General features: G+C 40.6%; 1 protein-coding gene across 1 annotated transcript in view; it reads right to left on the bottom strand.

Annotated features, from left to right (window-relative positions):
* neb (nebulin) overlaps positions 1 to 13,397 on the bottom strand; it is a gene marked incomplete at its 5' end in the record, with an annotated part of 93,346 nt that overhangs the window by 64,772 nt on the left and 15,177 nt on the right. Inside the window, 28 exons of the mRNA XM_080753524.1 lie at positions 305 to 511; positions 616 to 927; positions 1,028 to 1,135; positions 2,016 to 2,120; positions 2,214 to 2,420; positions 2,631 to 2,942; positions 3,043 to 3,150; positions 3,241 to 3,345; positions 3,463 to 3,669; positions 4,082 to 4,393; positions 4,549 to 4,656; positions 4,764 to 4,868; positions 5,465 to 5,671; positions 5,982 to 6,293; positions 6,433 to 6,540; positions 6,684 to 6,788; positions 7,219 to 7,317; positions 7,438 to 7,545; positions 7,951 to 8,148; positions 9,701 to 9,814; positions 9,936 to 10,043; positions 10,173 to 10,277; positions 10,881 to 10,979; positions 11,104 to 11,208; positions 11,310 to 11,417; positions 11,938 to 12,039; positions 12,354 to 12,470; positions 12,982 to 13,089. Of these exons, the coding sequence (XP_080609650.1) occupies positions 305 to 511; positions 616 to 927; positions 1,028 to 1,135; positions 2,016 to 2,120; positions 2,214 to 2,420; positions 2,631 to 2,942; positions 3,043 to 3,150; positions 3,241 to 3,345; positions 3,463 to 3,669; positions 4,082 to 4,393; positions 4,549 to 4,656; positions 4,764 to 4,868; positions 5,465 to 5,671; positions 5,982 to 6,293; positions 6,433 to 6,540; positions 6,684 to 6,788; positions 7,219 to 7,317; positions 7,438 to 7,545; positions 7,951 to 8,148; positions 9,701 to 9,814; positions 9,936 to 10,043; positions 10,173 to 10,277; positions 10,881 to 10,979; positions 11,104 to 11,208; positions 11,310 to 11,417; positions 11,938 to 12,039; positions 12,354 to 12,470; positions 12,982 to 13,089 (4,299 nt within the window). The remainder of the gene's footprint in view (positions 1 to 304; positions 512 to 615; positions 928 to 1,027; positions 1,136 to 2,015; positions 2,121 to 2,213; positions 2,421 to 2,630; positions 2,943 to 3,042; positions 3,151 to 3,240; positions 3,346 to 3,462; positions 3,670 to 4,081; positions 4,394 to 4,548; positions 4,657 to 4,763; positions 4,869 to 5,464; positions 5,672 to 5,981; positions 6,294 to 6,432; positions 6,541 to 6,683; positions 6,789 to 7,218; positions 7,318 to 7,437; positions 7,546 to 7,950; positions 8,149 to 9,700; positions 9,815 to 9,935; positions 10,044 to 10,172; positions 10,278 to 10,880; positions 10,980 to 11,103; positions 11,209 to 11,309; positions 11,418 to 11,937; positions 12,040 to 12,353; positions 12,471 to 12,981; positions 13,090 to 13,397) is intronic.

The following is a 13,397-nucleotide window of genomic DNA, read 5'->3' as shown; positions in this document are numbered from 1 at the left end:
TTAATTCACTAATAAATTAATATCAATTAAACTATAGAACCTTTCTCTTAGAAAAGTAATAGCCCACGATTCCCGAGTAAGCCGGTCGATTTGACATATGGCGCGAGTGTGTGGTGGCAAAACTGTGGGACTAGTGGCGTGCCGAAGTTTAGGAAGTTCAGGCTACATACAGACACACACACAGACAGACAGACAGACACACAGACCCACACGGCCACGTATAGGGAGCCTGTGCTTCACACAGCTCCAAAAAGGCGCTCATGTAGAAGAGTGGGGTATATTTTCGTATTTTCATTATATGCACCTTGTTCATGATCTTGTTGTTTTCGGTAGATAGAACCAAGTCCATGGAATCCATCAGCTTGCTGAACTTAAAGGTGGATGGATGAGTCCTGTACCTCTTTTCAGCGAGAATGTCACCACCAATCTTAGCAGTCTCGACTCCAATTGAACCCATGGGTACCCAACCAGTTCCTCTAACATAGTTGTTCCAGTCAGACTTGTACTCCGCCTGGAAAAATAAAATAAGTCAAGTCATGCCACGGCAAAATATATTTATATAGCATATTTCATAAAGTCAACTCAATGTGCTTAACAAAGACATTTCACACGTACATTGCTGGCCTGGGCACCCATTTGACGACAGTGCTGCACTGTCAGGTTATCAGGGAGAAGGAAATAATTATGAGGGATGTTTCTGTATCCAGCAAACGTCTGAGCTTTAGAGGCTTCCTTGGCATGAACCACACTCATCATGTCCACGGGGGAGTGATACTTCAGCTTGGCCTTTTCGTAGTCCTTCTTGTAGTTTCTCTCGCTCTGCATCTTAGCCACTTCCATGTAGTGAACCAGCATGGGGTCGTCCTTGATATTGCGGAAGCCAATATGGTGGCCCTTCGCCTTTTCAAAAGCCAGCTTGTACTTGTACTGCAAGACATTTTTTTAGCATTTAAAGATATTGCACTTTTGTAAAACATACAGTAGGCTTTAGTTTTGCTCTGGTACAGTAAAGGTCATCCTGACTCACATTGCTGGCAATCTTTGTGCCTTGCTTGGCAGTCACAACAGAGATGGCATCTCCCATCAGGTGATGGCCCTTGTTGGCCATCTCCACCAAACCGGCTTTGTAAAGTTTCTGTCAACAATAAGAAGAGATGGTTAGATGTTTTTTAATATATATTCCCCAAATAAAGCTCCTTGAAATTGAATTGTAATTCAGTCATTCTTGTCACTAGAGAGGGAAGTTGGGCGGGCACAATGCTGTCCCGAGCTCTGTCCCCTAACACAGAGGTTCTCAATCGTTTCGGGCTGAGACCCCCCAAATAATTATATTTTAACTGGGGACCCCCCACCCTGACGAGCACTTGGAGTTGAGGCATTCCATTTTGTATAACACGGTTCTATTGTGAAAATAGCAGATCTACATGCTCACAACGCCATTGTGAGCATGTACTGTAGATCGGCTATTTTCACCATTTCTGGCCTCTAATATTTGACAATTTGGCCAATGTTTCATTTGTCATTTTAGAGGTATACAAAAGTCCTTAAATTGGCACTTTAGAAGTGTGCAGATACCCTCTATACAATTAAACTTTATGTTGGTTTGTTTACTGTTGAGTGAGAAAACAATGTTGCACATTAAGATATTCATTCTATACTCCCCAAAATAATTTGGGGAACACCCTGGGGGTCCCAACCCACAGGTTGAGAACCTCTGCCCTAACACAGTATTGGAGTCGGTAGCACTCGTACTGAATGCTTGCTTTAGGCATTACCTCATTGTAAGTTTGTTATTTTCATTATATTTTTTCAACTTTAAATGTTTTAACCTTATTTTTGAAATAACCTTGCAAGAAGAAAATAAATCTTCAATATTGCAACTTTTGGTTGGTTTGTTCTGTTCACCTAGCCCTCATCCCAATGAACTCTTTTACTTATTTCAAAATGTATATACTACATATCACATACTGACCAAAAGAAATCAAGTAATTTGATGTATTTATATAACTACTTACGTCGCTCATGGCGATGGCATTGGCCTTGGCCAGGACAATCTCAGGAGAATCTGGCATTACATGGATCTTCAGCTTGTCCACTTCCCATTTCTTAGTGTATGCTTGCTGCAATGACACATATTTAAAGGCATACAACATGTCAAAAAAGGCGCTCATGTAGAAGAGTGGGGTACATTTTCGTATTTTCATTATATGCACCTTGTTCATGATCTTGTTGTTTTCGGTAGATAGAACCAAGTCCATGGAATCCATCAGCTTGCTGAACTTAAAGGTGGATGGATGAGTCCTGTACTTCTTTTCACCGAGAATCGCACCACCAACCTTAGCAGTCTCAACTCCAATTGAACCAAGGGGTACCCATCCAGTTCCTCTAACATAGTTGTTCCAGTCAGACTTGTACTGATTCTGGAAAGACATTGAGACAGGCAAGCAGGTTAAGTAACATGATTGTATTGATTGGCTTAGTATACGTTTGTATATTCATATGAATGGCATATTGCTCGGCTTAGTATCTAGGCTTGTATGAATGATGTTCAGTTTCACTGTGTCATTAAGACCACGAAAAGATAAATATCAATGAATTGATATGAGAGAGATAACATTAATACCACTTACATCGCTGGCGATGACGTTCATGGTGCGACAGCGTTCCAAGTTCAGGTTATCGGGTAGAAGGAAATAATTGTGAGGGATGTTTTTGTAGCCAATCAGCGTTGTTACAGCAGAGGACTGCTTGGCCTGAACCAAACTCATCATGTCCACGGGGGAGCAATACTTCAGCTTGGACTTGTGGAAGTCCTTCTTGTAGTTCTTCTCGCTCTGCATCTTAGCCACTTCCATGTAGTGAACCAGCATGGGGTCGTCCTTGATATTGCGGACGCCAATATGGTGGCCCTTCGCCTTCTCGAATGCTTTCTTGTATTGCACCTGAATAGAAAAGCGGAAATTTAGAACACACAAAAAATAAGAATAAAGAAAAAGAAAGAAAGAAAAGACAACGTGTAGATGCTGTTGACATGGTGCTTACATCGCTGGCAATATGTCTGCCTTGCTTGGCATGCAGGACAGATATAGCATCAGGCTTCATGTCGTATCCCTTGGCAATATCTTTCTGCCACTGGTGAATGTAGTGTTTCTGGTGGAGAAGATAATCCCAGTTAAGATTTCCTTACAAGACATATTTAGTTGCACTTATCAATCTGAACGAGTAAGTTGTGTTCTGTACCTTGCTCATGGTCTGGGCATTGAATTTAGCCTGAAGGAACTCGGGGTAATCCAATGGTAGACTGTATGTGTGCATGAACTTCTCACCAGAGGCTTTATAGGCAGCCTAGAAAGAAAAAGAAAAAGGGGGAAAAAAAGATAACATAAACAATTTATTTTTGTTGGGGTTTGTAAAATCTTGGAACTATCAACTTAGCTAAAATACCAAGAGGTAAGATCTTACCATGTCCTTCAGCTTGGAGTTCTCCATGGCCAAGGCAATGCTCATGTTGTCGGTCTTACTGGAGAACTTGAATTTACTGGGGTGTTGGCGGTAACTCTTTTCATCCTTAGCTTTATTGGCTTGCTTTGCCAATTCAACAGGAACGGAACCAAGAGGGACCCATCCTGCACCTCTATAAGAGCTGTTCCATTCTGCCTTGTAGTTATTCTGTGGATTTGAGGACAGATAAAACATGATCAATGTCTATTATTTTGTTATCCTATGTAAAGTACAATAGACTAATTTCCTGCGTGTATCATAGCAGCGCGAATACAGCTGCAGCTAATTAAATAGTCATCAATAGTGGAACTGATGATTTATCAGTTAGAAAGCATTGTTTATAGTTTATTAAAGCATTTCCATTAGTCTATGCACCGTAGTGGAGACTACCGTATTCTACCTGGGGTGCATTCACAGGTCCATTGACAGTAATAATGACTATTGACTAGTACTTTCTCTTTTAGCATTCATACAATTGACTCATTGATTTAATTAACTGCAGCTGTCTCTACATTGTTATGACAATTCTGTGAAAAGGGCCCATTATTTTGCACAGGACAAATGAAGTCTGAAAACGTACATCACTCTGAATGTCCATCATGTTACGACAGCGTTGCAAGTTCAGGTTATCGGGGAGAAGGAAATAATTGTGAGGGATGTTTTTGTAGCCAATGTGCGTCGTTACAGCAGAGGACTGCTTGGCCTGAACCAAACTCATCATGTCCACGGGGGAGCAATACTTCAGCTTGGACTTGTGGAAGTCCTTCTTGTAGTTCTTCTCGCTCTGCATCTTAGCCACTTCCATGTAGTGAACCAGCAAGGGGTCGTCCTTGATATTGCGGACGCCAATATGGTGGCCCTTTGCCTTCTCGAATGCTTTCTTGTATTGCACCTGTCAAAGAAAATAATCGTGTTCATATTATTGCATTCAATTCATCATTTTTGTGAAAAGAAGATCAAGGTTCATCCAGTTTTTATTTGAACTGTGTCGATATGACATTTATACTGTAATGTAAAACACAAGGAAAAATGCCTGAACAGACTTACATCACTGGCGATGATCCTACAAGCCTTTGCGGCAACAACGGCAATGGCGTCTTCCTTCACGTGATGTCCTTTGAGCAGATCTTGACGATGGGCATGTGTGTAGCAGGTCTGAATAAACAAACAAAAAAGATAAATCAGATAATTGTACTGGTAGGAAAATTTGAATTTGCAGAGTACAGTGTAGGAAAGTATTACACAGTTAATCATCTACTAACCTGGCTACGGTTGATAGCGTTGCATTTGGCTTGCAACAGCTCCGGCGTATCAGATGGAAGGTGGTGGGTGCGCATGAACTTCTGTCCGCTGGCTTTGTATGCTTGCTGCAAAAATCCCACAATAGCAACAAGCCTGGGATTATTGGCATTCATAAAAGTGACCTGAGTGACTGAAGGCTGAGATGTATAGGCTTTGTTCAGACTGCAGGCAAATCCTTGTTTGTCAAATCTGACCTTTAGAACCGACTACACTCTATTATTTGCAAGTGATCAGATCGGATTTGTATATTCAGACACCATCGACCGATTTGCATTGGTTGCTGTGGTAATGGCATGGTGTTTTTATATTCCCTACAAGCTCACAATATGTCACACCGTGACGTGTTGTTAGGTTATAGATAGCCTATTTTCGGGAAGCAACACCACCACATGATAATGGTTAATTCAGGCTTCAGTGTCCGAGTGTACAGACTGACAGACATCTTTAGAAATCAGATTTTAAACAGATTTCAAACCACCTAGTAATTAAATCCTATTTGCATAAATCGGTTTCCATGTGTTTTCTTCTTTTTCTTTTTTCAATCAGACTTGATAAAACAAATGCCATTCCCAACTGTAGAGGCCAAAAATCCGATTTGGACTGCCAGTCTTAACATAGCCATAAAAAGAGCTAATGAGATGTTATGAACACTGCCACTCACCTCGTCCATGATCTTTGCGTTGGCCTTGGACAGCTCCATGCTCATGGAGTTGGTGTCACTGGTGAACTTGTAGGTTGAGGGGTGGTGCCTGTATTTCCTCTCATTCAAGGCTGAGGCTGCCTTCTTGGCTTTCTCCACTTCCAGGGAGCCAATGGGCACCCAACCGGTTCCCTTCACCCCGGTCTCATAGTCCATCCTGTACTGGTTCTGTAAGCAAAGAATGAAAATTGGAGTAGAGTACCTACAGTCGTACCAGTAACGGCAGTGGATAGATAATTATTCTTTGCAACACCTTGCATTGTCTGTATTTTGTTTATGACTGTTTACACAGCACATATTCTTGCAATCAATAAAGTGAAAAAGAGGACTGGTATTCCAGTGAAGGTTTGCTTCACTGGAATACCAGTCCTCTTTTTCACTTTATTGATTCACGTGTTTGTTTGTGTAGTGTGATGAGCACAGCTATGTACCGTAATCACTTATGGTATGAGTGCTGAAAGTGAATATACAAACGTACATCGCTGGCGTTGACGTTCATGGTACGAGCGAGTTCCAGATTCATAGCGTCTGGTAGAAGAGTGTAATGGTGGGTGATCTGCTTGTAGCCAGCGTTGGTCTGTACAGATGATGCATGCTTGGCCTGAACCAAACTCATCATGTCCACGGGGGAGCAATACTTCAGCTTGGACTTGTGGAAGTCCTTCTTGTAGTTCTTCTCGCTCTGCATCTTAGCCACTTGCATGTAGTGAACCAGCAAGGGGTCGTCCTTGATATTGCGGAAGCCAACATGGTGGCCCTTTGCCTTCTCGAATGCTTTCTTGTATTGCACCTGAATAGAAAAAAGAGGAAATTTAGAACACACAAAAAATAAGAATAAAGAAAAAAGAAAGAAAGGAAAGGAAAGAAAATGGTAGATCCGACTACATTCATGGCAATGCAATTGCAGATGCTGTTGATATGGAGCTTACATCGCTGGCAATATGTCTGCCCTGCTTGGCATGCAGGACAGATATGGCATCAGGCTTCATGTCGTATCCCTTGGCGATATCTTTCTGCCACTGATAATTGTAGGCGGTCTGATGGAGAAGATAAGAATTGTAATTATCAAGCCTATCTGATGCATGAGGCAAAACAATGTGACGTGCATCTCACAACTTGTGATGAGACAAAAAGCATTTTCTAAACAAAATATGAACATACGGTATGTGTCCTAACCCACCTTGCTGAGGTTGTATGCATTGCACCTGGCCTGGAGGAACTCAGGGGCGTCAGCAGGCAGAGAATACTTCTGGTGGATCGCCTCGAGGCCTCTCTTGTAGAACAGCTATGAGGAGGCAGAGGACAGAGATGGTAAATCAAACATGCTGCAGATCAGAAAATAAAACAAAAGGTAATGGAAAAATGTGTGTTCCAATGGATCCAATGTAGTCATTATTTAGTCACAACAAACTCTATAGTTATAAACCACACGAACAGACTTAACCCTTTTCACTCACACAAAAAAAAGATCAGACGTGTTATGAACTAGTAGATTGGCTACTTTTGTTTGCGACACACGTGTACGACGAGGTAGGGATAATGCCCTTCTTTGTTTACAGAAAAAACAGAAACATAAAAAGTTTCAATACTGTACTATGGAGATCCACGTTTTCTGCCTGACAGCAACAAAATATCACGTGTCATTATTATTTCATTTTCATCGTCCATGAATGGCAGCAGACACCAATGTGCCAAAATGGAGTTTGAAGACTTACATCACTCCTCTGAAGCTGGTTGACTCTGGCCTGCAGCATGACTGGATGGTCATCGATGGCCGTGAAGGGGACAGTGTCTGGATGTTGTCTGTACTTTCTCTGCAGGGTAATACGGGGAAGTTGACAAGATCATTATTCCGTTGCATATCAAATAACGATGTGTCACTTTCATGCATCTTCAAGGGGAGGAAGAGAGTCTGTGTTCTGTACATTACATACCTCACTAAAGATTTCGCCGGCCTTCTTGACTTTTTCCACCTCCACGGAGCCATAGGGGACCCATGGAGTTCCCTTGGTGTTCACGTTGTATTCATACTTGTATTCATTCTGGCACAAAGAAAAGATGAAAGTGTCATACACGAGGTAAGAGATAAGAGAGACAAAAAGAAAATTGTTCTTCATACATCATAAATCCTGTTCATTTGAACTCTGCGAGTATATACTTTCAGAGTTAACACTCAGGAGTTTCGTGCAACAATGGATCATTTGACTCCACAATTTCCGAACATTTACCAGTTTCATATTATGGCTCTGCCAAAATAAAATGTTTTTGTCAAAATCAACTGTAGATTTAGTAAACTAAAACTAGACTAAAACCCAAACAGATGACTAAAATGTGACTAAAACAAAATACATTTGCATTAAAATAGACTATGACTAAAACGAAATAAAAATGCAGGTTTTCTGTCTGTCTAGGGTCTACCAAAATAAACGATGCCTAATGTTTCTTACGTTACTCTGGATGGTGTTGGCTTGCTTGGCCAGGACCAGCGCTACGCTGTCGTGAGGCATGAGGTAGCGGTTGATGATGTTCTTGTAGCCAGACATGCTGGCGATGGCCTGTGACTTCTTGGCCAGGGTGACCGACATCATGTCCAGCGTGGGGGTGTACCTCAGCTTCATCTTCTCATAGTCCTTCTTGTATGCACGCTGTGGACACATACAGTAAGCATGAGACGTCATGGGGGAATGTACACTGTCAAAAGAATTATAATTAATAATAATTAATCAATAATTAATCATTTATAACATTAAACCCGCTAAAAATGTCTTTTAAATCCTAATGGTTTTCTGAAAAAAAATGGTTTTCTGAAAAAAACATATGTTGCTTTATCTGTGGTGCTGAAAGTTTTTAATGTCAAGGACCCTCAGAATTATTATGTGTTTGACCGCGGACCCCCATCTCATTTGGTTCCAGGGGACCCCCCCCAGAGGCAAAGATTTGAGTTAACAATGTTCGCTTCAAAAGAATATATATTGAAGAATTTGCACAATTTTTCAAGTTTTTTCAAAAATAGCAGATCTATAAGCTCATTGCACGGCACCGAGTGCCACGCTATGAGCTTGTAGATCTGCTATTTTTGAATAGTCAAAGTACACAAAACAACGGTTAAAGTGATTAGGTGACACAGATGCATCTTAATGGGTTAAAACATTGTGAAAATAGCAGGAGGGGTGGGTGACCTTTTTTAATTAGGGCGCATTCAGTGTTAGCATCAACCAGCTGATGGCTGCTGATATGATCATGATGAGTGCTCAACCAGCTGATGGCTGCTGATATGATCATGATGAGTGCTGATATGATCATGATGAGTGCTCCTCGGGGGGAGAACTTTTAGGGGTTAAGTGTCCACATGTATTCACTACTAGCGGGCCGGAAGGTGAACCAGTGACCTTCTGATTACCAGAAGGCAATCTCTCTGAATTGTCTAAAACCTCTACCCACTAAGGTGTCTAAAACCTCTACCCACTAAGCCAGGGGTCGGCAACCCAAAATGTTGAAAGAGCCCTATTGGACCAAAGAAACTAAAAACAAATCTGTCTGGAGCTGCAAAAAATTATAAAAGCCTTATATATCGTCCTTGTCGGGTGGAAACCTTGTATGTCCAAAACATCGTTGTATTTATCATTTACAAAATGAACTAAACTAGTGAAAACAGCCGATCTACAAGCACACAACGCCTCGCACGCGAGGCGTTGTGTGCTTGTAGATCTGCTGTTTTCACTACTTTTGTGCGTCAGTCTTGTATGATGAAGCAGGACTTTACTTTGCGAAAAAAAAAAAAACATACAAATTTGAAACTTGGAGATACAAGGTTTCTGCCCGACAGTGACAATATATTAAAAGTCCATATTAGCTATATTAGCCTACTGTCAAAATGACTAAGTAGGCTACAAATACATAATGAGCATTACATTTAATATTTATTCTACACATTTTTACAGCATTGGAAAGCGTTAAGAATGTTTGTGTCATGTTTGTCCTCCTACAGAAACCATATTAAAACAAAAAATATATATTTTTCCCTTTATACATTTTTGAAAAAGCTCCAGGGAGCCACTAGGGTGCTGCTAAAGAGCCGCATGCGGCTCTAGAGCCGCGGGTTGCTGACCCCCGCACTAAGCTATGGCCACCTCTGGCCCATCATCGTATGACCAAGTATAAGTGGTTTTACATGAGGGAAACGCTTTCTTTTCTTACTTCGCTCTGCATTTTGGCCACATGCACGGAGTGCATGATCTTGGGGTCATCTTGGATGCTGAGGGCTCCGACCATGTGGCCCTTGTTCTTCTCAAATTCCTTCTTGTATTTAACCTGGAAGTAGCAACAACAACATCATCTGAATTTAAATTCTATACAGAAGCACCAAACACAATGTAGTGTATATTAAAAAGGAGGGATTTGATTATTCCCCTAAACATTGTTGTATACTCACGTCACTGGCAATGTTTGTGTGGGCGCGGGCGGCAAGGATCGAGATGGCGTCACCCTTGACCTCAAACTGCTTGGCTTTGAGTTTCTCCCAGTCATGGTGATAGGAGTTCTACAACGATAGCAAAACATTGGCATTTGAGTTGAAAACTGCAACGGCAAATGGACTCTGGGATGGAATGTATCAAAAAGTTTAGATTTCAGTGAAAGAAACAAACAAACTAGCAGCTGGTTTACTTACATCACTAAGGTTATAGGCGTTGACTCTGGACTGGATGAAGAATGGATAGTCATGCGGCAGGACATTTTTAACCTTTAGTTTCTCATAAGCTGCCTTGTAGTTGAGCTGTAGAGAAAGAGAAGGAAATCAAAATGTATCACTGTACTCTTTTAGCAAGCAAACTATAGTCTCGAGTCTAGACTGGATTAAATAGTTGTTTTACTTCCTGTCACTAGAGGGTGGTGTCGGCCTAAGAGAGCTCTTTCTTTATCTCCTAAACGTAAACGGTCACTTTCCTTGTCCAACAGCCCCTGTGTGATCACTGGGTTTATTCTGGGCTAACTGAACGCATGCTGCTATTTATACTACAGAGAGATGGCTCTCCGGTTTCCATGGTGTTCACGGAATGAATGGATGTGGATGAATGGGCACATTTTTCAATGTCTCCGACACAATCTGATCCAATGCATTAGCTGCCTCAGATTTTGAGGCAGTAAATGTATACAGTGTAATAAAAATGGAAATGTAATTGTATTCATTTCATCCAACAGATATTTAACCCCCCCCCCCCCCCCCCCCCCCCCCAGTTCTACAATTTCTAGTGGACTTTTTGCCTCTTTGAACTTGGCGTCCATATTTTGGGCCTGTCATTACAGATGCAAATTTTCAAACTTTTTTTAGTTTTTCATTTTCAAACATTTTCAGCAATGGTAAAATGTTGATACATACATCACTTAGCTGTTTGGCATTGATGGCGGCTTGAACTTGAACTGGAGAATCCGTCACACTTGTAAATTTCACCTTGTCCGGATGTTGCCGGTATACTTTCTGCAAAACACAACATAAGAACTCTATGAAATATTTCTACAGTACATGAATAAAATGTCAGAGCTACTTGGATGATTTTAAGGAATAATTAACTACATAAATCCAACCAACCAAGATTACTTACATCTTTACATTTTGCAAGATTCTTGGTAGCTTCATATCCAGGCGTAACAGTTTGAGGGAAGCGGCACCTTGAGTTGATGTCGTCCGCATCTTCTTTGTACCGTTGCTGAAAAACCAAATGCAGGACATGAGAAGTGCATACTCTTTCAGAAATTTCTCATATTTTGACCAAAAAAACAAAAACAATAAAAACCTGAAACAACTTACAGTGCTCTTCTGTTCTTCAAGTGCCTTGCAGTGAAGCATATAGATATCCTCATAGCTGCCAATATAGTGTCCTTTCACCTCATCGTCATACTTTGATTTGTATTTTGCCTGGGAAGAAAATGTACATGGTCATAATCTGGACATGGGATTGAACAAAAGACCTCATCAAATAAGAGGACTGAAATGACAGGGGAAGAGGATGGCCGTAGGGCTGCACCAGTTAATCCAACTAATCGATTTTTCTTAAAGGCCCTAATTGATTTTAATAGAATAATCAATAACCAATTAAAAAAATAAAATAAATCAGATCTAGTAGCTCACAATGCGTCATTATGCGATGCAGTTGTTGGAGTGTAGATTTTATTTTTTTCTGACAAAATTAATGTATAAAAAAGGATTTCTAACAAAAGTATAAAACAGTGGTTAATCAGAGTCATCGATTTAGTTGTTTATAAAAAAATATAAGTGACTAAATAATACAGTATATACTGTATATCTGTGAATGTCGATTCACAGATATATACTATCCTAAATCTAACCAATAAAATAATCACTAAGAAAGTAATAGTGGCAGCCAGACGTCAAATTATAAACTCAGTCAGTTTCTCTTGTCTACAGGAATACTCACATCGGTAAACTGTTTAAGTACAGAGTCCATCTGAAACTTGGGCGTGTCGCAGTAGTTGATGCTGAAACCCCTGTTTTTCTCATAGCTTCGTTTGTACACTTTCTGTAAAGGAAAGGAAACAAATCACATTGATCAGGGGAATTACAAATATATATATATATATATATATATATATATATATATATATATATATATATATATATATATTGATATATTGATATATTTCAATAGGTTTTCCATCTTTTGAAATATATATTTTATTTTTTGTAGGAAAAGAAAATGTGATTTTTACTCGATTCGTGAAAAAAAGTAAGGGACCCATAAAAATGTGTCCGCGACCCACTGTTTGGGTACTACTAATGTAGATCATGTAGAGAAGACCATGTAGAATCTACATGTGTTCCTCGGACACTTACATCACTGAGGATGTTTCCAGCATATCTGAGCTGTCTGAGAAGGGGATTCTCTGTAGCGGGAAGAGTGTTGTAATCGGAGTGATCTTTTGACTTCTCGTAAGCCTTCTTGTAAACGACCTAGGGATAAAAACACAGAAAACAGAGTAAGTGTGGTGAACCCATGGGACAAGCTTTATGATGAGGTATACAGGTGGTTCTCAACCTTTTTTCCAGCTCTCTGCTTATTTTGAACACTTGCAATGGAGGTTTCTGATGTTACTATAAGATCAGGAAAGTGCAGGACTGCAATGTCAGGAATCAAACTTCATACTTTTTTTTGTAGCTCTTATCACAGCAGAGAGGGACTTGTGTCTCCCTCCAGAGCTTCCCCAGCCCCCCACACACATTTATACTTGCAGGAGATGTTCACAGAGGTAACAACAGATGATGTGTGTGTGTGTGTGTGTGTGTGTGTGTGTGTGTGTGTGTGTGTGTGTGTGTGTGTGTTTGTGTGTGTGTGTGTGTGTGTGTGTGTGTGTGTGTGTGTGTGTGTGTGTGTGTGTGTGTGTGTGTGTGTGTGTGTGTGTGTGTGTGTGTGTGTGTGTGTGTGTGGTGGTATTGGTGAATGGTGATTGCTGGTGGTACTCACTTGGCTAATAGCTTGACGAGCCTTCTTGTTTGAATCGTAAACAGGGGTTTCCGTTTGCATGAAATTAATGCGGGCTTTCGTCTTCTCCCATTTTTGCGTGTAGAGTTTCTGTGAACAGATAAGGGCAGTGGTTAAGAAGGCATGAACGAAGAAAGAATACTTATCCAATTTAAACCTGGCATCCTTACGGAAATATAGCAAATATAGTAGGGCTGCGAATCTTTGGGTATCCCGCGATTCTTTCAAATCCAAACGATTCCAATATAGAAATGATTATTTTCCGATTCAAAACGATTCTCTATTCAATTCATATATCAGGATCTACTCCAGTCTGCTGGCATGAAAGTTACGTAGCTTTTATAATTGTAAAGGTTTTATCAACTTACAGCAATAGGTAAATCCCAAACAACATGTCT

The sequence above is a fragment of the Nannobrachium achirus genome (assembly GCF_963921795.1).
Source record: "Nannobrachium achirus genome assembly, chromosome: 22".
Taxonomy (NCBI): domain Eukaryota; kingdom Metazoa; phylum Chordata; class Actinopteri; order Myctophiformes; family Myctophidae; genus Nannobrachium; species Nannobrachium achirus.
This window is presented reverse-complemented; position numbering and strand designations above follow the sequence as displayed.